The 22,010-nt window shown below is 45.6% G+C and overlaps 2 protein-coding genes across 3 annotated transcripts in view; both read left to right on the forward strand.

Annotated features, from left to right (window-relative positions):
• The first annotated feature begins 1,456 nt into the window (after positions 1–1,456).
• Positions 1,457–5,247, forward strand: HCAR1 (hydroxycarboxylic acid receptor 1). The gene has a single exon (XM_035016908.1). It carries the CDS (start codon positions 2,259–2,261, stop codon positions 3,270–3,272), a length of 1,014 nt encoding a protein of 337 aa, XP_034872799.1. The 5' UTR covers positions 1,457–2,258; the 3' UTR covers positions 3,273–5,247.
• A 10,078-nt stretch (positions 5,248–15,325) lies between these two features.
• The window catches only part of HCAR2 (hydroxycarboxylic acid receptor 2), a 37,838-nt gene continuing 31,153 nt past the window's right edge, over positions 15,326–22,010 (forward strand). The window contains exons 1-2 of one of the 2 annotated variants that reach the window (XM_035016917.1): positions 15,326–17,900; positions 21,070–21,197. In XM_035016917.1, coding sequence (XP_034872808.1) covers positions 15,789–16,880 — 1,092 coding nt within the window. In that variant the 5' untranslated portion in view covers positions 15,326–15,788 and the 3' untranslated portion in view covers positions 16,881–17,900; positions 21,070–21,197. The remainder of the gene's footprint in view (positions 17,901–21,069; positions 21,198–22,010) is intronic. The other variant, XM_035016918.1, reaches the window with a different exon arrangement.

Consider the following 22,010-nt stretch of genomic DNA (forward strand, 5'->3'; position numbering starts at 1 on the left):
CATATTAAGGTATTCACCAAGAACATGGACTTTATCTCCCAAGACCTCTTGGATTAGTGGGGGACCTAAGTGAACATGTTCGATGGACACACTTAATTATTAGAAGTTATGAGACTAACAAAGTGTGAGGAGAAAAAGTAGGAGGATGACATTGGAAAGGTAGTTGGGGAACCATCTGTGAAGGGCTTTGTATACTAATCTGAGGAATGTGACCTTTAGCCTAGAGCAGAGGTGGCAAACTTAAAATCCCACAGAGACCAGGCATGTAAATGAGTGAAGCTGACCAGGTAATAGGGAGTGGTGGGGACTGGGGCAAAATGGAGAATGCTTACCCTGTCTCAGGGGAGCAGCTACTCTCAGCTCCAGCTGATTGTTACTATGTGTGATTGTTGGTCCACAACAGCCAGATCTTCCAGTTTTCCAAGAGAGTCTGGAAATCCAGGTTTTTATAGGACGGTCCTAAGTTTTTAAAACGTGTGGCCCAAATCCGACTGGCTTTAGAACCCAGTCTGGTTCACAGGCCATATAGCAATCACCGTGGCAGCTTGGAGGGAGTGAATGAAGTTTTTTTTTAAAAAGGATATGATCCCATCTGTGCTTTAGAAAAATCACATGGTGGTGTGGGAGAGAAATTACAGGGAATAGATTAGAGGAAAGGAAACCAGTCAGGGAACTCTCTCAATAGTTTCCACAGGTGGGAGGTGGCAACAGTCATGGTGAGGTGGGGGGAGTATGGTTGGGCTGATCTAGAGTCTGGGATTCGGTGGGAAGACCTTTGCTTTAATCAGCGTCTGAAAAGGGGCGCCTGGGTGGCTCTGTCAGTTAAGTGTCTGCCTTCAGCTCAGGTCATGATCTGCCTTCAGCTCAGGTCATGATCTCGGGGTCCTGGGATCAAGTCCCGCATCAGGCTTCTTGCTCAGCTGGGAGCCTGTTTCTCTCTTTCCCTCTGCTGCTCCCCCTACTTGTGCTCTCTCTCTCTGTCAAATAAATAAATAAATAAACTCTTAAAAAAAAAAATCAGCTTCTGGAAGAAGGAGTATATGCATTCTCTCAACGCATTTCCCGCCCCTGTACCCCTTTCCTGAGCTGGGAGCTGAAAGGCACGGGGCAGATAGATCACCTCTAAAGCCAAAGGATAGGAAATTTTAGCAAAGACTCTGCTCTTGGGTGCAGTCTAATTTTACCCGTGATTATTTTAGAGATAGACTCCTTGACCAACTGCCCGACCCTCGCTTGCCCCACCAATGGGCTCTGCACGTAGTTAAAATTAAAAACATATCTATCATTTGGTATTTGGCTTTTTTGAACAGCCAGTGAGAAACTCAGAGCCAAAGCCTCTTTTGCAAACAGCAGAGAGAGGAACTGGCTCCCCAAGAGGCAGTTGTATGGAGACAGACACGTGAGAGGTGACCTCAGATCCACTGCATGGTCTTGCTAGTTATGCAACCGGTCACTTGGGCCCAGAGAAGGATGCAAAGGGCAGGATGTATGAATGGAGGGAAGGAAAGAAGATGTGCCTCACAGAATTTTTCTAACAGCCATCAAGTGCTGTTTTTAGAGCTGTTTTTCCTCCACAGACCCTTCTGAGTTTTGAGTGTTGTCTTTTGGGGTGTGGGCAGAGGAAATGGCTCTGAGGAGCTCTGGAGCAAAGCCTCCCCCTCTGGCACCGCCTGGGAGAGCCCCATGGGATGGGGAGAGAACGGGGCAGTCAGGCAAAAGGTTAGGGGAGGAAAGCAAAGGCAGAGGCCCAGAACGGCTCCAGGAAATGTTTGTATTTCTCCACCGGGAGGGAGGACAAACAAGCTTTTTTCGTGCCTTCTGGGCAGCTTTGCACGCTCCCCAGCACAGGAGTCTGAAGAGCAAGAGTGAGGCTGGAAAGAAAAACCATTCCAGGGCTGGACCCAGCGACACCTCTAGGGCATGAATCTCACCGGACCCGCCTGCCGCACCCCAGAAATGACCACCTGCGTGTCACAGCCCGGCCGTGCTCCGTGCTTCACCTGCTGGGGAGACAGGTAGCGTGGGACAGCCAGCCGAGAAAGGACCTCCCGGAGTCTCTCATTTCCTGGCTGAAGTCCCTGCTCGCCTAGCGGTGGCTGTGTCCACCCACACGTGCAGTCGGGACCTGCATCCCGGGGTGAAGAAGTCAGAAAACCAGCGGCCAGGTGAGTGGGTAGCATTCAGGGGAGCATCTGTGACTTTGCGGGGACTCCCGGGGCCACCCGGCAAGCAGAACACCCCCCCATCCTCTGTCCACCATGGACAACGGGTCGTGCTGCCTCATCGAGGGGGACCCCATCTCCCAGGTGATGCCGCCGCTGCTGATCCTGGCCTTTGTGCTTGGTGCACTGGGCAATGGTGTCGCCCTATGTGGTTTCTGCTTTCACATGAAGACCTGGAAGCCGAGCACTATTTACCTTTTTAACCTAGCTGTGGCCGACTTCCTTCTCATGATCTGCCTGCCCTTCCGGACAGACTACTACTGGAGACATAGGCAATGGGCCTTCGAGGACATTCCCTGTCGGGTGGCCCTCTTCATGCTGGCCATGAACAGGGCGGGGAGCATCATCTTCCTCACAGTGGTGGCCGTGGACAGGTACTTCAAAGTGGTCCACCCCCACCACATGGTGAACACCATCTCCAACCGGACTGCGGCTGGCATCGTCTGTGCCCTTTGGACCATGGTCATCCTGGGGACTCTCTATCTTTTGATGGAGAACCATCTGTGTGTGCATGAGAAGACCATATCTTGCGAGAGCTTCATCATGGAGTCGGCCAACGGCTGGCACGACATCATGTTCCAGCTCGAGTTCTTCCTGCCCCTCGGCATCATCCTGTTTTGCTCCTTCAAGATCGTTTGGAGCCTGAAGCAGAGGCGGCAGCTGGCCAGGCAGACTCGGATGAAGAAGGCTACCCGGTTCATCATGGTGGTGGCCGTTGTGTTCGTCACGTGCTACCTGCCCAGCGTGTCGGCCAGACTCTATTTCCTCTGGACGGTGCCCTCGAGCGCCTGTGACCCCTTGGTCCATGTAGCCCTCCATGTCACCCTCAGCTTCACTTACATGAACAGCATGCTGGACCCCCTGGTGTATTATTTTTCGAGTCCCTCGTTCCCCAAATTCTACACCAAGCTCAAAATCTGCAGTTTGAGACCTAAGAGTCCAGGACGCTCCAAGACCCAGAGGCCGGAAGAGATGGCAATTTCAAACCTCTGTCGCAAGAGTTGTGTCAGCATGGCAAATGGCTTCCAGAGCCAGCCCGACATGCAGTAGGATCTCCAACTGTGCCGAATGGCGCTGAAACAGGCAGACAAAACCAAGGAGGACAGACTGATGATCTAGAAATAGTTCGTGCTAAGGCGGGGAGAGGCTTTGAAAATGCTGCCCTTCCTTAGCTGTATCCTCCTCACTCTGTCTGGAAACGGAATCCAGGTTACTATGCCTTTTTGGAAGGTTCCAGCTGAGAAGTGAGTCCGTTGCCTTTCTATGACCCGATTACAACGATGGGACAAGACGTGCATGAAATGGGGCTTGTGTGTATCCGATGGGGCCATGGGAAGAGCCCGGCTCCTGTGTAGTTTTAAACGGCTGAGGAAACAGGCATCAATGTGTAAACCAGTCATGTTCTTTCTCTGGGGGAGTCGGTGAACTTAATGACTTAGCAGTATTTCCCATCCTCTGACCTTAAGTCGTTATTTTGGAAAGCAGACACCAGAGTAAGTCAATAGCTTTATTTCAGGCTGAGTGAGGCTCTTTAGAGGGGGATGTCTTGATCCTGATGATTGTCATCTTCACAGGGCCCCTCGGTACGATTCTGATTTCTCAGTAGCCCAAGAAGAACGGCAGCAAAACAATCTGCTCTTCTCAGAGCTCCACATTTTTCTGCAAGTCTTTGCATTTCAGAGGAGGTGCTGGGGGCTGTGCTTACCTGCCCTGATTTTTCCAGTGGGAGCTGAGTGCTTGGAAAAAATCCTGTTGGCCTTTGGGAAGTGCTGAGTCCAGTATGATTCCTTTTGACCGCTTGTTATGTGACTATGAGTTGAGATTATTTAGTCATTCATTCTCCAAGTATCCACTGCATGCATATTCTGTGCTGGGCACTGTGGTAGTATCCCTTTTACCTGGAGGGTCCTTAGTCAATTCCTGTGTGACAGCAAAGTATTTTGGGGGAGGGCAAACAGAGAGGTTAACACTCTCACCCCCTCAGTGAATATAGTTTCTAGACCTGTTCATGGCAAACATCAGTATATTCCTCTTGTTTCAGGCTTCTGTACAAACACCCAAGGGTGGAAAGGGTAATGTCCCTTACGCACATGAATTTCCCACACATGTACCTGGGGCCCTCAAAACTAGATGATTCTATGGAATGATAGGCTGCCTCTGCCCTGTACTGGGGGGAAGGAGGCCAAGCCAACCTTAGCTCTGTTCTCAAGCCACAAGAGTGCTGAGAATCGTTCTTGGCTCTTTTGTTTACACTTTCTCAAATTTCCAGGGTACTCTCTGCACCAGATGACCTTCCCAGCTTTTAGTTCTTTGGGCCTTAAAACACCCCTATCGGCTGTCTTTTCTATTCCCTTTTGCAGAGACACCGCACAGCCCAGTGATGAAAAGTATTGGCTCTGGAAAGTTCGACGAACCTAAATTTGAATCCCAACTCAACCACTTAACTAGCTGTGTGATCTGGGGGCAGATTTTATTTCAACACTCAGCTTCCATTTCCTCATATGTCAAGCAGGAGGAACAATAATGTGGATTTCAAGAGGTTGGTGGGGAGATTCCACGAACGTAAGCTCCCGAAGCATAGGGATTCTGTTCACTGTTACGTCCTCCCCAGGGCCTAGAAGAATGCCGACACATAGTAGGTGCTCAATAGATATTTGAATGAATAAACAAGTGTAGGCAAAGCATGAGGTGCTGTGTCTGGCAGGAAGGACTGAATATTATGACTTCTGACATTAATGCAGTTTGCACACAAAGATGCTGAGGCAAAGAAGTCATTTCCCTCAGGGTTCAGAGTCCCTGAGTAGCTGCTCTTTTATCACTACCCGAATTTCCCCGCTCCCCAGCTGCCTGGGAAGGAGTGGAAGCAGGATTCTTATCCGCATCAAAGAGCCATATATCCTCCTGAAAGAAATCTGTGGAAGCTCACACTTCTGCTTTGGATTCTATCCCTGCTCATAATTCTTTCCCGGACTGCTCCTCCTTTGTTGCTTCATGTTAATAAAAATGGTTTCCTAAAGCAAGGCCACATCCTGTGTGTGATTCGTGAAGACTTTACCCTCCAAGGAAAAAGAGTGTAAAAAGACCAGAAGCTCAGGGTAAGCAGAGGTTCTCACAAAAACAAAACAAAACAAAAACAAAACAGCAAGAACAAACAAAAAAGAGGGAAAAATGAAAAACCCAAACATAGTTTAGGCTCCAATTTCTCTTCCCTTTTTAAATTCACAGAATGTGATGGAAAAAAAATCTTATCAAGTGTTCTTCAGAAACTGTAAGGACGAGGATTACAGCTTTGTTTGAGTCAACACAGGACCCTTTTGAGCTCATCCATGAAGCTAGGGCCCTAAATTTTATATATGTATTTATACACACACACACACACACACACACACGGGTTGAGATGGAGTAGAACAAACAGATGGGTTCACATATGGACCTAACCATATTCACTTTCCAGTGATGATACAATAGGAGTAGGAAGGGGTTAATATTTTATCCCTTGAAAAGATTCATTCATTCATTCATTCATTCATTCATTCATTCCATCTTTCAAGGAACATTTATTAGGCACCAGCTCTGTACCAGGCACAGTAGAAACACAAGTGGAAAACACAGCCCCTGATCCTGTGGGTTCTATTGTAGAAACCAAGGGAAAAAATCAAATCACCATTCAGAGTAACTGTGTGAATGTGGTAAGCATAGGGGTCTGCAGGAGAGCCCAAGGGCTTCATCCTGACCTCGGGGGTTAGGGAGGGCTTCTCAGAGGAAGTGACTCCTGAACTTAGTCCTGAAGATTGCAAAGGAGGCAACCAGATGACTCAGTGGGGAAAGGTATCCTAGTGAGAGAGAGTGTGGTGAGAAAGGTCCCTTGGAAGCTGCGGGAAGGTCAATGGGAAAAGAATGAAAGGTCCTGGGCGGTCTGAGGCAATCGGGGAAGAGGTGAAGCCATGAGATCCACTGCGGAGAGAAGGTCTATTCACAATTCCTTTTTTTTTTTTTTTTTTTTAGAGAAGGAGCGAGGGAGGGGCAGAGGGAGAGAGACAAACTCAAGGAGACTCCCTGCTGAGTGTGGAGCCCCACATGGGACTCGATCTCACAACCCTGAGATCACAACCTAAGCTGAAACCAAGAGTCGAATGCTTAACCAACCCAGCCACCCAGGCACCCCTCACAACTCTTCTTGCTGGAAGATTCATGACTAACCTTTCAGATTCTTTGCTTTTTAAAAAAAGAACTAAATTTCTTTAATTATCAAAGGCAGATATGTTTTTGATCAGAATTAAAAGAACATGCAAATATATAAAGAAGTTGAAGTCTTCCTTCCATTCCCCTTAATCTCATTACCTAGAAGTGATAACACTTGCACACAGATGATGCATCTCGTTTTGTGTTGCTGAAGCGGGATACACAGAAAGATAGTTTTGCAAGGTATTTTTGTCATGAATAGCTTCTCACATCAGAACAGAGATCAAATTCATGGTCTTTAACTCTATTTCATTGTATAAACAAACCACATATGGTTTATCTAACCAATGCCTATTTATTTATTTATTTATTTGAGAGAGAGAGAGGGAGAGAGAATGCAGGGGGAGGGGCAGAAGGAGAGGGAGAGAGAGAATCCTAAGCAGACTCCCCGCTGAGCGTGGAGCCCGACTCAGGGCTCGATCCGTGACCCTGAGATCGCGACCTGAGTGGAAACCAAGAGTCAGATGCTCAACTGACTGAGCCACCCAGGCGTCCCAACCAATGGCCTTTTAATGGACATTTAAGTGATTTCCAATTTTCCCTTTTGCCACCATGCTATGGTGAATAATCTGAATGATGTATCTTTGGGCACATGTGCTAGAGTTTTCGAAGGAAGATTCGGAGACGTGGAAGTGCTGGGTCAAAGGACAGGTGTACTGGGTGAGGCGGTGCGTGCGCTGGCTGAGAGTGTAGACCCTGGAGCCCGACCATCTGGGTTCAAATCATATCTCCTTTACTTACTCGCTGTGTGGCCTCAGGCAAGTTACTTAACCTCTCAGTGCTTTACTTTCCTTCTCTGTAAAATGGGGACAAGAATAGTACCTGCCCATAGGGTTGTTGTGAGTACTAAATGAATTTAGATGAATAAAGCACCTAGAATAGTACCTGACGTAAACACTAAAAAAAAAAACAAAAACAAAAACAAACCAACGTCGTACTCTTTTAAAGCGATGAAGTCCAATAATCAATTTTGTTATCGTTGTTTGTGTGTTTGGAGTTATGCAAAGGAAGGTTTGCCTAAGACAAGGTTGTGAAGGCTCACTCTTACGGTTTTCGTCTAAGAGTTTTGTCTTACATTTAGGTCTGTAATCCATTTTGAGTTAACTTTTGTGTTTGGAGCAAAGAAGGGATCTGACTTCATTCTTTTGCATGTGGCTATTCAGTTGTCCCAGCAGCACTGATTAAAAAGACTATTCGTTTCCCCACTGATTTATTTTAGAACCCTTATTGAAAATCAGCTGACCACAAAGGCAAAAGTTTATTTTGGGACTGTCAATCGTTCCCTATTGATTTACATGTCTTTTCTTATGCCAGAAGCCCACTGTCTTGATGACTGTAAAGTGTCTGAATCGGGAAGTGTGAGTTCATCTTTCTTCTTCTTTTTCAAGATTATTTGATTATTCTGGTTTGTCCTTAGGTTTTTTTACATGAAATTCAACACTATATTTCAAAACCCTGAAATATGGTTATCTCTCTCTTTTTTTATTTTATTTTATTTTATTTTAAGATTTTATTTATTTATTTGACAGAGAGAGAGACAGCAAGAGAGGGAACACAAGCAGGGGCAGAGGGAGAGGGAGAAGCAGGCTTCCCGTGGAGCAGGGAGCCTGATGTGGGGCTCGATCCCAGGACCCTGGGATCATGACCTGAGCCGAAGGCAGACCCTTAACCGACTGAGCCACCCAGGCGCCCATCTCTCTCTTTTTTTAAAAGATTTTATTTATTGGGGCACCTGGGTGGCTCAGTCGGTTAAGGGTCTGCCTTCGGCTCAGGTCATGATCTCAGGATCCTGGGTTCAAGCCCAGAGTCGTCGTGTCCCCCCCGCCCCCGCCCCCCTGCGTCAGCCGGGAGCCTGTTTCTCCCTCTCCCCACCCCACTCACTCTCGCTCAAATAAATTTTATTTGAGAGAGAGAAAGAAAGAGAGAATGCTCCTGCATGCACATGACTTGAGGGGAAGGGCAGAGGGAAAGGAAGCAGCAGGCTCCCCGCTGAGCAGGGGGAAGACTCTGAACTCTATCTCAGGACCCTGGGATCATGACCTGAGCTGAAGGCAGACGCTTAACCGATTGAGCCCCCCAGGCACACCCTCTTCTTTTTTCTTTTCAAAGTTCTCTGCCAGCTGGTAAGGCCAGCTTCCTCTCTATTTCTTTACTACTTCTCAGTTTCTCCTTCATCTTCCGTAGTGGTCCAGAGGTTTATTTCCCACCAGCCAAGTGTCCCAACTCAGAGTTACTTACGGCCTGCAGGGGCAAATCTCCCACAATGCCCCCGATGAACGACACTTCCCATACTCCCACCCTCATGTGACCCCTCCTGGTGGAATATGGACCAGCTCTATGACTCTTTTTAACCCACAGAATGTGCTGAAAGTGCGGTTTCCAAGCCCAGGCCGTAAGAAGTTCTGTTTGTCCGTTTTTTGAAAGCCTTGAGAAGCTTCATAAGAAGCCCAGCCTACCCTGTGGAAAGAACACTCAAAGAGGCCACATAGGCAGATACAAGCCATATGGAGAGGGAGGCAAGGCCAGGGGTCCCAGGGTCCTGCTTGAGCCTAGCTGCCCCCAGACAAGAAATGGCCAGCTGAGCCAGTCAACTCATAGGATCAGGAAAGATAATACAACCGTGGTTGTTTCAAGCCACTGAACTTTGTGGTGGTTTGCTACATGGCAACAGATAACTAAAACACAAATCCCAGCTAAGTCCAAGACAAACAGGGAAAACTTAACCTAAGTCTTGGTTTTCTAATCTGTAATGAAAATGATGGTGAGGATAATCATAGAACACCACTCACAGGGTTTTTGTGAGGATTAAATGAGATCACGTACGCAAATCTCTTAGCACAATACCTGGCACAAAGCAGACAGATGATAAATAATAGCATTTTTTTTTTTTTAAGATTTTATTTTTAAGTCATCTCTATACCCAACTCGGGGCTCGAACTCACAACCCAGAGATCAAGAGTCGCGTGCTCCACCAACTGACCCAGCCAGGGGCGCCTCGTTGTTATCATTTTTAATTTAAAAAAATTATTCAGTCCAGTTCAGTGGCTGTGATAAGATAACTAGGCATAAAGATTCAAGTTAAATGTGAAAGTCACAGATTCCAAGTGGACTTTCCACAAAACCCGGTGGGATCACTCACTTCCTTAGCTGTTGAAATGATTCATCACAAGTTTCTATACAATCATGCGCCAGTAAGAAAAAACATAAATACATACAAGAAGGACACAAACAAGACAAAACCTGCCCTCGGCACAGCGGGAAGACCGGAAATTCCACAGCAGGCACCAGAATCCAGGGAGGCCGAAATTTATATTCAGTCTGAGTGGTGGTGAACTTTCGGTTATCATCATAGAATGAGCTGGAAGATTATCTAACCCCTCAATTTATTTATTTTTTTCAAATATTCTATTTTATTTATTTGAGAGAGAGAGAGAGTACGCGAGTTGGGGGAAGGGCAGAGGGAGAGACAGAAGCAGGCTCCCGGATGAGCAGGGAGCCCGATGCGGGGCTCGAACCCAGGGCTCCAGGATCATGACTTGAGCCGAAGGCAGATGCTTAATGACTGAGCCACCCAGGCACCCCTAATCCCTCAATTTATACATGAAGAAGCTTGGGGGCTAAGAGGGTTCACGGTAGTTGACGACAGCTCCAGACCAAGCATCCAGGCCTCCAGCTTTTCTTTTTTTCAAACTTAACAATATTTGTTGTTCTTTCCTAATTTTACCCATGACTGTTGTTTTTATTTTTATTTTATTTATTTATTTTTAAGTAGGCTCCATGCCCAACATGGGGCTTGAACTCATGACCCTGAGATCAAAGAAGCAGATACTCTACCAACTGAGCCAGCCAGGTGTCCCAACAACTGTTTTAAATACACACACACACACACACACACAAATATTATAAAACTGTAAAACTTAGAAGGGGAGGGTACCTCGCAAATTCCAGCTCCCGGAAATAAATACTGTCAATAGTCAGTTTTTCTGACTCTTACTTAATAAAGTTAATAAAGATCCTTAGGTTTGAATATCGCCAACAAATCTACATTCGTCCAAGAAGGAAGCAGGATATTCACAGGCAGCAAGGACAGGAAACAAATACCAACCATCTCACTAGTGCTTTAATACACCCACAGGAGATGATCTCAATCCAGTGCAGCCTTACAAATGAGGCAATAGTGTCATAAGAGTCCATGTAGTTTCATGGTTAGGGACACAGGCTTTGAAGCCAGTGCTAGATTCAGACCCAGGGCTCTGCTCTCACTGGCTGGGGTGGCCCTGAATCTTACCAACCTCTCTGCGCTTCACTTCCCTCATTTTGAAATCAGAATCAGTAATGAGCCCCACTTTGTGGACTGCAGTCAGGGGAAAACACGATCATGGATTTAAAACATTTGCACATGGGTGGCTCAGTCGGTTAAGCATCCGCCTTCAGCTCAGGTCATGATCCCAGGGTCCTGGAATCGAGTCCCGTGTCGGGCTCTTTGCTCAGCGGGGAGCTTGCTTCTCCCTCTGCCTGACGCTCCCCCTGCTCATGCTCTCTCGCTCTCTTTCTCCCTCTGATAAATAAATAAATAAAATCTTTTAAAAAAATAAAATAAAGCATTTATGCATGGGGTCTGCAATATTGGAAGCTCTCTGTAATGTACGAGTTAACATCACCTTAACTTCTTTTTTTTTAATTGAGGAATAATTGACATAAAACATTACACTGGTTTCAGGTACAACATAAAGATTTGATATTTGTGTATATTGAGAAATGATCACCACAATGAGTCTAGTTAACTCTGTCATTGTACATAGTTACAGAATTTTTTCTTGTGCTGAGGACTTTTAAGATTTACTCTCTTCGCAACTTTCAAATATGCAATACAGTATTATTAGCTAAAGTCACCATGGTGTACATTACATGCCAAGAACTTATTTATTTTATAACTGGAGGTTTGTACCTTTGGACTCCCTTCGCCCATTTTGCCCACCCTCCACCCCCTGCCTCTAGCAACCACCAATCTGTTCTCTGTATCTATGAGCTTTTTTTTATGACTCCATATGTAAGAGAGATCATAGGGTATTTACCTTTTTCCATCTGACTTATTTCCCTTAGCATAATACCCTCACAGTCCATCTATGTTGTCACAAATGGTAAGATTGCATTCTTTTTTATGGTTCAATAATATTCCATATATATATATATATATATACACACTTTTTTTAACCCATTCATCTGCCTATGGACACTTAGGTGTTTTCCATATCTTGGCTATTGTGAATAATGCTACAAGGAACATGGGCGTGCAGATCCCTCTTCAAGTTAATGTTTTCGTTTTCTTCGGATAAATACCCAGAGGTGGGATTGCTGGATGGTATGGTATTTCTTTTTTTAATTTTTTGAGAAAACTCCATACTGTTTCCCCCAGTGGCTGCACCAGTATCCATTCCCACCAACAGCGCAACAGGGTTCCCCTTCCTCCACAGCCTTGCCAACACCTGTTATTTCTTGCCTTCTTGATAATAGCCATTCTAACAGCTGTGAGGTGATATTACATCTTGGTATAGATTTACATTTCCCTGATGATTAGTGATGTTGAGCATTTTTCATGTACCTATTTGTCATCCATATGTTTTCTTTAGAAAAAATGTCTATTCAGATTCTCTGTCCTTTTTTTAATAAAACTGTTTTGCTATTAAGTTGTATGAATTATTTGTATATTTTGGATGTTAATCCCTTACCAGATATATAATTTGCAAATATTTTCTCCCATTCAGTATCTTGCCTTTTCATTTTGTTAATGGTTTCCTTTGCTGTGCAGAAGCTTTTTAGTTTGATATAGTCCCACTTGTTCATTTGTGCTTTTTTGTCTTTGCCTTTGGTATCAAATCCAAAGAAATCATTACAAAGACCAAGGTCAAGGAGTTTAGTGCCTATGTAGGGAGTTTTATGGTTTCAGGTCACACGTTCCAGTCTTTAATCTATTTTAAGTTAAATGTTTTTTAAGATTTATTTATTTTAGGGGCGCCTGGGTGGCTCAGTCGTTAAGCGTCTGCCTTCGGCTCAGGTCATGGTCCCAGGGTCCTGGGATCGAGCCCCGCATCGGGCTCCCTGCTCAGCGGGAAGCCTGCTTCTCCCTCTCCCACTCCCCCTGCTTGTGTTCCCTCTCTCGCTGTATCTCTCTCTGTCAAATAAATAAATCTTAAAAAAAAAAAAAAAAAGATTTATTTTAAATAGAGCGAGAGAGCGCTTGTGCGCGTGCGCACGTGAGTGCAGGGAGGAGCAGAGGGAGAGAATCTTCAAGCAGACTCCCTGCTGAACGGGGAGCCTGAGGCAGGGCTGAATCCCACAACCCATAAGATCATGACCTGCGCAGAAACCAAGAGTTGGACACCTAACAACTGAGCCACCCAGGCGCCCCTTTTTAAAGTTAATTTTTGTGTATGGAGGGAAGGAGGGAGGGAAAAAATAGGTTAATTTTCATGTATAATGTAATTTGCATGTGGCTGTCCAGTTTTCCCAGTACCATCTATTGAAAAGGTTGTCCTTTCCCCAGTATCTTGGCTCCTTTGTTGTAAATTAATTGACCATATTTGCATGGGTTTATTCTGGGCTCTCTGTTCCATTCCATTGATCTATATGTCTGTTTTTATGCCAACACCATACTGTTTTGATTACTATAGCTTTGGTATATAGCTTGAAATCAGGAGTGTAATGACTCTAGCTTTGTTCTTCTTTCCCAAGATCGCTTTGGCTACTTGGAGTCTTTTGTGATTCTGTACACAAAATTATTATTTTTTTCTATTGAATTATTTGTTCTATTCTACAAAAAAGTGCTACTGGAATTTTTGTTCTATTTCTACAAAAAAATAAATTATTGTTCTATTTCTACAGAAAATGCTATTGGAATTTTGATAGAGAGCGCATTGAATCTGTAGATTTCTTTGGGTAGTATAGACATTTTAACAATATTTGTTCTTCCAATCCATCAGCATGGAATTTGTCTTTCCATTTCTTTGTGTCTTCTTCAATGTCTTTCATCAATGTCTTATAGTTTTCAGGGTACAGGTATTTCACCTCCTTGGCTAAATTTATTCCTGTGTATATTATTCTTTTTTAAAAAAGATTTTATTTATCTATTTGATAGAGCGGGAGAGAGCATAAGCAGGGGGAGCGGCAGAAGGAGAGGGAGAAGCAAGCTTCCTGCTGAGCAGGGAGCTTGACGCAGGGCTCGATCCCAGGACCCCGGGATCACAACTTGAGCTGAAGGCAGATGCTTAACTTGCTAAGCCAGGCAGGCGCCCCCAGTTTCCTTTTTTTTTTTTAAAGATTTTATTTATTTATTTATTAGAGAGCGAGCGAGAGAGAAACAGCATGAGAGAGGAGAGGGTCAGAGGGAGAAGCAGGCCCCCCGCTGAGCCGGGAGCCCGATGTGGGACTCGATCCCGGGACCCTGGGATCATGACCTGAGCCAAAGGCAGTCGCTTAACCAACTGAGTCACCCAGGCGCCCCCCAGTTTCCTATTTTTAACTCAAAGTAGAAGCAACACATTTTAGAACCTCTTGCTCAGCAAGGATCATAGCCAAAATATTAAAGGATAGAAATGTTCCATAGGGTTACACCCAATTATACTAAAAAGCAAAGAAATGATGTGTGAAATGGTGATCTGCTGTGAGGCAGAGTTCAAAGTCCTCAAAGGTCCCATCCCTTTAAGTTTAATTTCCTGAAAATAGAGGCTTTTAAAATATCATGCACATGCACTTAGTGGGGCGAGGCTGTGGGTGGGGGGACAGGAGGATACAGGAACTCTCTGTACTTTCTGCTCAATTTTGCTGTGAATCTAAAACTCTAAAAAAAATAACGCTTATTGATTTTTAAGAATCACATACTTTAAGGGCGCCTGTGTGGTGCTGTCGGTTGAGCATCTGACTCTCAGTTTCAGCTCGGGTTGAGATCTCAGGGTCATGAGATCAAGCCCCACTTCAGGCTCCACGCTCAGCACAGAGTCCGCTTGAGAGTCTCTCTCCCTCTGCCCCTCCCACTCGTGCTCTCTCTCTCTGAAATAAATAAATAAATCTTTAAAAAAATAAAAAGAGGGGCGCCTGGGTGGCTCAGTCGTTAAGCGACTGCCTTCGGCTCAGGTAATGGTCCCAGGGTCCTGGGATCGAGCCCCGCATCGGGCTCCCTGCTCCGCAGGAAGCCTGCTTCTCCCTCTCCCACTCCCCCTGCTTGTATTCCCTCTCTCGCTGTCTCTCTCTAAGTAATAAAATATTTTAAAAAATAAATAAAAATCACATACTTCAAAATAAATTGCTTACTTGAGCACAGAAGCCTATCAAAGTCTAACACAAACAAACAGAAACTCAGTTTATTGTAACATACCACTGGCAATCCAAACCAGGTTCAAGTTTTCAAACATCTTATGAAATTGTATGCTGTTCTCAAGTATCTTTTCTCCTTTTTCCTAACTAGAGCTTAATTGCAAAGTTCTGGTGTGGAAAAGCAATCCGTGTTTGTACAGAGAATATAGCAGGGAAGCATCAAATGCAACACGTCTGTCCTCATAAAATAGACAGTCACTGTCTCCTTGGTGTTTCCAAAGAAATCATATACATGTTACTGTTTCTTAAGTCATATGCATGCTAATACTACATAGTCGTTTTTTTTTTTTTAAAGATTTTATTTATTTATTTGACACAGAGAGACACAGCGAGAGAGGGAACACAAGCAGGGGGAGTGGGAGAGGGAGAAGCAGGCTTCCCGTGGAGCAGGGAGCCCAACGCGGGGCTCGATCCCAGGACCCTGGGATCAGGACCTGAGCCAAAGGCAGACGCTTAACGACTGAGCCACCCAGGCGCCCCACTACATAGTCGTTCTTAACGTTTCTGGAAAACCATGCTGTTTAGCACAGGAAATTATTATTGCCGTTGTCGTTTTGTTCATTATGTAAGTCAACCACCCAACAGTGAATCAATTCTCTAAAGCTAAGCGCTCAGGATGTCAGCACGCAGCCTTCCAAAGGGAAGCCCTTCACATTGCCATAATTCACAAAGGACCAGTCGGCTTGCCTAAACTTATCCTTTACATTTAGGAAACTTTGTGGGTTCCTGTCTTCCCCGGGGGATTTTTATTACTTGTTTATGCAAACAGCAGATTGCATAAGAGCCTTGCTGGCTTTTTTTTTTTTTTAAGGGATTTCGTAGTTTCCTGGTAAGCACTCAGTCACCAGTTTCATCACCCTGACATGACATAAAGGCGGGAGCTGAACCTCGCGTTCGCCACTCAGACACACACCTCTTTCCTTGAGCACTCGCTAGGACCGACTCGTTCCACTCATGAGCCTGCACCAGCAGCAGAATTATTTTCTGGAAATAGACAAGAAGAACTGCTGTGTGTTCCGGGATGACTTCATAGCCAATGTGCTGCCGACGGTGTTGGGGCTGGAGTTTGTGTTTGGGCTCCTGGGCAATGGCCTTGCCCTGTGGATTTTCTGCTTCCACCTCAAGTCCTGGAAATCCAGCCGGATTTTCCTGTTCAACTTGGCTGTGGCTGACTTTCTCCTGATCATCTGCCTGCCGTTCTTGACGGACAACTATGTGAGGAAGTGGGACTGGAGGTTCGGGGACATCCCTTGCCGGGTGATGCTGTTCATGCTGGCCATGAACCGCCAGGGCAGCATCATCTTCCTCACGGTGGTGGCTGTGGACAGGTACTTCCGGGTGGTCCATCCTCACCATGCTCTGAACAAGATCTCGAATCGGACAGCGGCCATTATATCCTGCCTCTTGTGGGGTGTCACCATCGGCCTGACGGGTCACCTCCTGTACAAACAAATGTTGATCAAGAACCAAGATGCGAATTTATGCAGCAGCTTTAGCATCTGCCATACCTTCAGGTGGCATGATGCCATGTTCCTCCTGGAGTTCATCCTGCCCCTGGGCATCATCCTGTTCTGCTCGGCCAGAATCATCTGGAGTCTGCGCCAGCGACAAATGGACAGACATGCCAAGATCAAGAGGGCCATCAACTTCATCATGGTGGTGGCCATCGTCTTCATCATCTGTTTCCTGCCCAGCGTGGCTGTGCGCATACGCATTTTCTGGCTCTTACGCACCGTGGGCACGAGGAGCTGTGATATCTATCGCTCGGTTGATCTGGCGTTTTTCATCACCCTTAGCTTCACCTACATGAACAGCATGCTGGACCCTTTGGTGTACTACTTCTCCAGCCCATCTTTTCCCAACTTCTTCTCCACCCTGATCAACCGCTACCTGTGGAAGAAGACGCCACAACAGCCAGATAATAACCAGAGCACAAGCATGGAGCTCACGGGGGATCTGAGTGCTACCAGGAGTGTGCCAGACAATTTGGTGGCCCATGCCGGTGAGCCATGGAACCCGTCTTATCCGACCCCAGCTTCTCGCTAAATACCCGAGCCAAGAAGTGAGATTGTCACCAAGAACCAAGGTCTCCGGGGAAAGAGTTTGGCTGGGTGCACAGAGTACCATCATGAGACGTGGCCTGTGGTTTCCTGGAATTTCCAGATTCGGAGAATCGGATTTAGAGAAGGAGTGTGGCGGAGTGGGCTGCCCGGTTGTCCAGCGTCACCAGAGGACTCTTGGGGGGAACGGAGAGTAAAGCTTCTGAAACTTCTGCTCAGTCTCTGGCACTCACAGAACCGAAGATGGCCAAACTGTCCACAGTTCTGCCGAGCAGAGCTGGAGCCAGGGAGACGCCCGTGAGCACCTGTGATTCACTGGCCTCTTTCCCTACCTGCCTGAGGCGGGGGTGGCTCTCAGCTCCTGAGGGCGATACCCAGTCCATCGAGCTCCAGCCGGGATGAGGAAAGCTAAGTGGTTGGAGGGGAGTTATGGCCCCTGGGCGGAGGCCAGGAATCACTAAAGAAGCCAGTAGGTCACCCACATTCCAAGGGACCGATTCATCTTTCAGCCAAGCTTTAGCAGAAAAGCACCGGGCAGAGAGACTCACCGGTAGGGGTGAGAGAGGGATTAGCCGGGGCGGGACTGAGCAAAACAGTCTTACTGAGAGAAAGAAAAGGCATTTGTGCGGGGACCTGTGCCTAATCCATTCCTCTCCTGTTGACACTAACTGGAAGGCTGAGGGTTAGAGGCTTCAGAGAAGACGGCTGCTTCCCACCTCTGTTTGGTTTTGTCATTAAAAGGGAAATGCTGCCCAGTGGTTAGAGGGAGAAGGTTCCTCCTGGTTTGTTTGCTTGTGTTCCTGTCCTTATAAGAAATCTACCACTTCAATAAATTTTGATGTGAGATGCACAGTCTGGTGTTGCATGTGTCTGGGTGATGGTTCACAGAAAGGGACTTCTTACTTAAGCGGAGACCTTTATGGGTTGTTAACTGTGTCCCGACGGAAAATACCAAATACTGTCAAGTAAGGAAAGGAGGCAGACGCTGAGCTTCATCAACAGAGAGGTAAGTAAAAATTACACCTACATTAGGACGAGGATGAGGAAGGGCTGGGAATAAGTAAAAATCATTTAATTTGGAAGGGTGGTACAAATAGGGTTGCAGGGGCCCTGTACATTTAGGGTTAGGTGAATACTGCTATGACTATTTGTGTATTTAAAAAGGAATCGGGACAGACTGGGGTGTTTGCAGAGGAGGGAGGGAGAAGAAAGAATTTCCTATGGAACAGTTCCTGTTCCCAGTTCTGGGATGGAAAGGAAATGTACTGGTTTGAGTCTGTGATCAGTCCAAGTTTCTGTTATGCTTTCATCCCCAGCCTGTCCCTCCTTGATTCTTTAGCAAGATGCGGCTTGCCTTGCCATCCTGACTCAGATACAGATAAGAAAGGGAGAGACTCAGACTCCAAGCCAGAGCTTAAATGGCAATAAATGAAGAACAGACAGACGTTCTCATATTGAAGTGCTTTCGGAGTGCTTTGCTTGCCCGGTTCTCCCGTTGATTCCTAGAAGTAGAAAGTTAAAGCAGAGATCACCTCAAAGAGGAAGAAGTGGCAGAGATGAGCTGAGAGGAAAGGAGTACGTTCCCGCAGTCTCCCCTGCATGAGTCAGCAGCGAGCCTGGCTGGGAAACTCAGACCAGTTCAGCACTAACTCACATTCGTCCGTTTGCTCAGGAGTTCCATCAGCTTTCATTCATTTATTTTTAAAGCAGGCTCTACGTCCAAGGTGGGGCTTGCATTCACGACCCTGAGATCAAGATTTGCATGTTCTACTGACCGAAACAGCCAGGGGCCCTTCCATCAGCTTTTAGGTATTAAGTGCCAATGATGTGTCAGATGCTGCTCTGAATGGTTGGTGGAGATAGAACAAGGAACAAGGGGGGACGCCTGGGTGGCTCAGTCGGTTAAGCATCTGCCTTTGGCTCAGGGCACGATCTCGGGGTCCTGGGATCGAGCCGGCATCAGGCTCCCTGCTCAGTGGGGAGTCTGCTTCTCCCTTTCCCTCTGCCCCTCCCTACCACTCATCTTCACTCTGTCTCTCACACACTCTCAAGTAAATATTTAAAAAAAAAAAAAAGAAAGAAAAATCTTTAAAAAGAATTAAATCACAATTTGTCATGTCTATAAAATAAGAACATCATCATCATCCTTGATCATCAATAATATTTATTAAGAGAGGAGTCTCCTACTAAATATTTCTGTTTCCCTGTCCAGAGGAATGCCAATATTAATGTAACCTGGCTGGCTCTGTCAGAAGAGCATGCGGCTCTTGATCTCAGGGTCATGAGTTCAAGCCCCACGTTAGGCATAGAACTTACATAAAAAGTTAATTAATTAATTAATTAATTTTAAAAAATGGGAGCAAGTAATGTTGTTATTCTGAACTAAACCAATGATGTGTTCCATCCAGTCTCACACTGTGGTATAGCATATGTGTACTGTCTCTATGCTGGAAGGGGCAGTTATTTGTTTTTAAGATTTAATTTTTTTAAGTGATCTCAACACCCAACATGGGGTTTGAACTCACAACCCCAAGATCAACAGTCACATGCTTTACTGACTGAACCAGCCAGGCGCCCCTGGATGGGGCAGTTATAATCATATATGCATTGATTTTCCATTACTTCCTCTTTATTTTAGAGGGTACCAGTTTGGGGGCTATGAGTTCTATGAGTTTATTATATAAAAAGTAGGACTTCAGGGCGCCTGGGTGGCTCAGTCGTTAAGCGTCTGCCTTCGGCTCAGATCATGGTCCCGGGGTCCTGGGATCAAGCCCTGCATCAGGCTCCCTGCTCTGCGGGAGGCCTGCTTCTTCCTCTCCCACTCCCCCTGCTTGTGTTCCTGCTCTCGCTGTCAAATAGATAAATAAATAAATCTTCAAAAAAAAAAAAAGTAGGACCTCATTTTAACTGCTCCCAAACAATCTCTTCCAAACTTGAAGAGATTACCCCTAAGTCTAGAACCATAAAATTGGGGCTTTAAACTCATGTTTGTTTCTGATTTGATGAACTCCCTTACCTTTCCAAATTTATTAGTCTACCTGACCCACAGTGCCTTGCCTGAAGAGAGGGATCTAACTCACATCTAGGATTCTGGTCCTTAATACACCTTGAAGTTTCATTTTCAACATATTTCCGGATTACGATCTGTCGCTCTGTTGGCCGTCCCACTTACAACAAGCAGCTGTCTTCCCAAATGGTCCTGACTCCTTTCTTCCCCCACTTGGCTTCTGTAATCAGAATTTTGCTGAGGAATTGGTTATCCGTGGTACCCTGGCCTGTGGTGGCATTTGGTTGGGTCACTAAGTATCAGAAATGGATCATTTAACAACCAAATTGGGCCATGGATCATCTCCTACTCCCCTTATCTTTTGGTTTGAATTGGGAACTTCTTCAAAGCAGAACTGGAATTTTGATGAAATTCTTTGACAATTGACGCTGGGCTGTTCGTGTTACCAGCCAAGTTCCTGAGAAGGAAATTCCTTTTTTTTTTCCCCCATTGTAGTAAGAAGATGCCTTATTATAATTGTTCAACTCAAGGTCCTCATAAATGCAAGTATCTGAAACACACTTCAAATTAGCTTAAGCAAAAAATGAAAAATCAAAAGTGAGGAAAGATCCTGGAGTATCTCACAGAAACTGAGAGAGAGTTAAAGCAGGGTCAGGCAGCGCCAGGGGACAAGCTCACAAGCCTTCGTCCTGCTCTTAGCTGTGAACCTGACTTAACCTCTCCATACCTGTGTCTCTCCAGTCAGACTCTCACATGAGAGAATCTGACTGGTCCCAAACCACTCTCTATGAAAGAGTGATGAAGTCATGAAGATTCACACAACAGCGGTGCAAAGGGTATTTTAAAATTACTGTCTGGGGGGCATCTGGGTGGCTCAGTCATTAAACGTCTGCCTTCGGCTCAGGTCGTGATCCCAGGGTCCTGGGATCAAGCCCCGCATCGGGCTCCCTGCTCCGCGGGAAGCCTGTTTCTCCCTCTCCCTCTCTCCCTGCTTGTGATCCTGCTCTCACTGTGTCTCTCTCTGTCAAATAAATAAATAAAATCTTAAAAAAAAATAAAATAAAATTACTGTTTGGGTAAAGACATGCTCTCTGCCAGGTGTTCCTCAGATAACATTCCAGATCACTTTCCATGCCACTCATACACAGCATGTTTGGACTTTTTTCAGTGGATCTCAGTTCTCTTGCTGCCATGTTATAAGACAGTCGTCCCAAAAGAATGGAAAAGTCATCAGTTGACCTTTGGAAGCCACACAGTTCACGTGCCCCAAACCCATTTGGATGTGGACCTCCAGATGTGAGTTTTAGAGCCCTTCAGAAGGTCTTCCTGGAGAATTAAAGTCTTTGTAATTTTATATATTGCTTCATAAATTGGGGGCAAAGAAATACTCTTCAGCAGGCTTAGCTGCAGAAATACCTAGCCATGACATTCTGTTCACTAAGTTTTGTGTCTTCTACGACAAATGAAACATGACTATTTTGCAACTGGTGTTGTTGCTATTTTCTTGGAGCTCAAATTTAAGATTTGGCCACCTTGTCTCTTTAGGGCATTACAAATGTCAGGCTTGACCTATAGTCCACAATCCCACGGCCCTGGCAAATGAAAGGCAAGCACTTCTATGCTCTTAACAAATATTGATATACTCAGTGTTCTGGCCACACCCACAGAGGGATTTACAACCATCAACAGGTATTGGGAAAGGTACATGACGTTCCCTATACAATCGAAAAGAAGAAAAAGTGAGTTGACCTACTGATGTCATGAGGTTGAAAAACTGGGTTCCTTTTCAACATGTTTACAAAATATCCCTCCTCTTGATTATGATACTTGAATAAGAAAATGGTACTGATGATCTGCTTTTTTTTTTTAATTAAAAACATTTTTTTAAGTAATCTCCATACCCAACATGGGGCTCAAACTCACAACACTGAGCTCAAGAGTCCCATGCTCTAGGGACTGAGCCTGCCAGGCTCCCCTGCTTTTGGTTCTCATAAAGCAACATGAGGCAAAGACAGACCCACAATTAAGAGAAACATTGCTTTCATCAGCATCATCATTTGATTGCCACCAGTATATCTAAGATTTACTCACCTGTCAGACACTGAGTGA

The sequence above is a fragment of the Mirounga leonina genome, unplaced genomic scaffold (genome assembly GCF_011800145.1).
Source record: "Mirounga leonina isolate KUSES-001 unplaced genomic scaffold, KU_Mleo_1.0 Mir_171, whole genome shotgun sequence".
In the NCBI taxonomy this organism is placed as follows: Eukaryota; Metazoa; Chordata; class Mammalia; order Carnivora; family Phocidae; genus Mirounga; species Mirounga leonina.

Bases quoted from the DNA above. Each gene is read 5' to 3' on its own strand.
- HCAR1 (XM_035016908.1), top strand. From the start codon at position 2,259: ATGGACAACGGGTCGTGCTGCCTCATCGAGGGGGACCCCATCTCCCAG.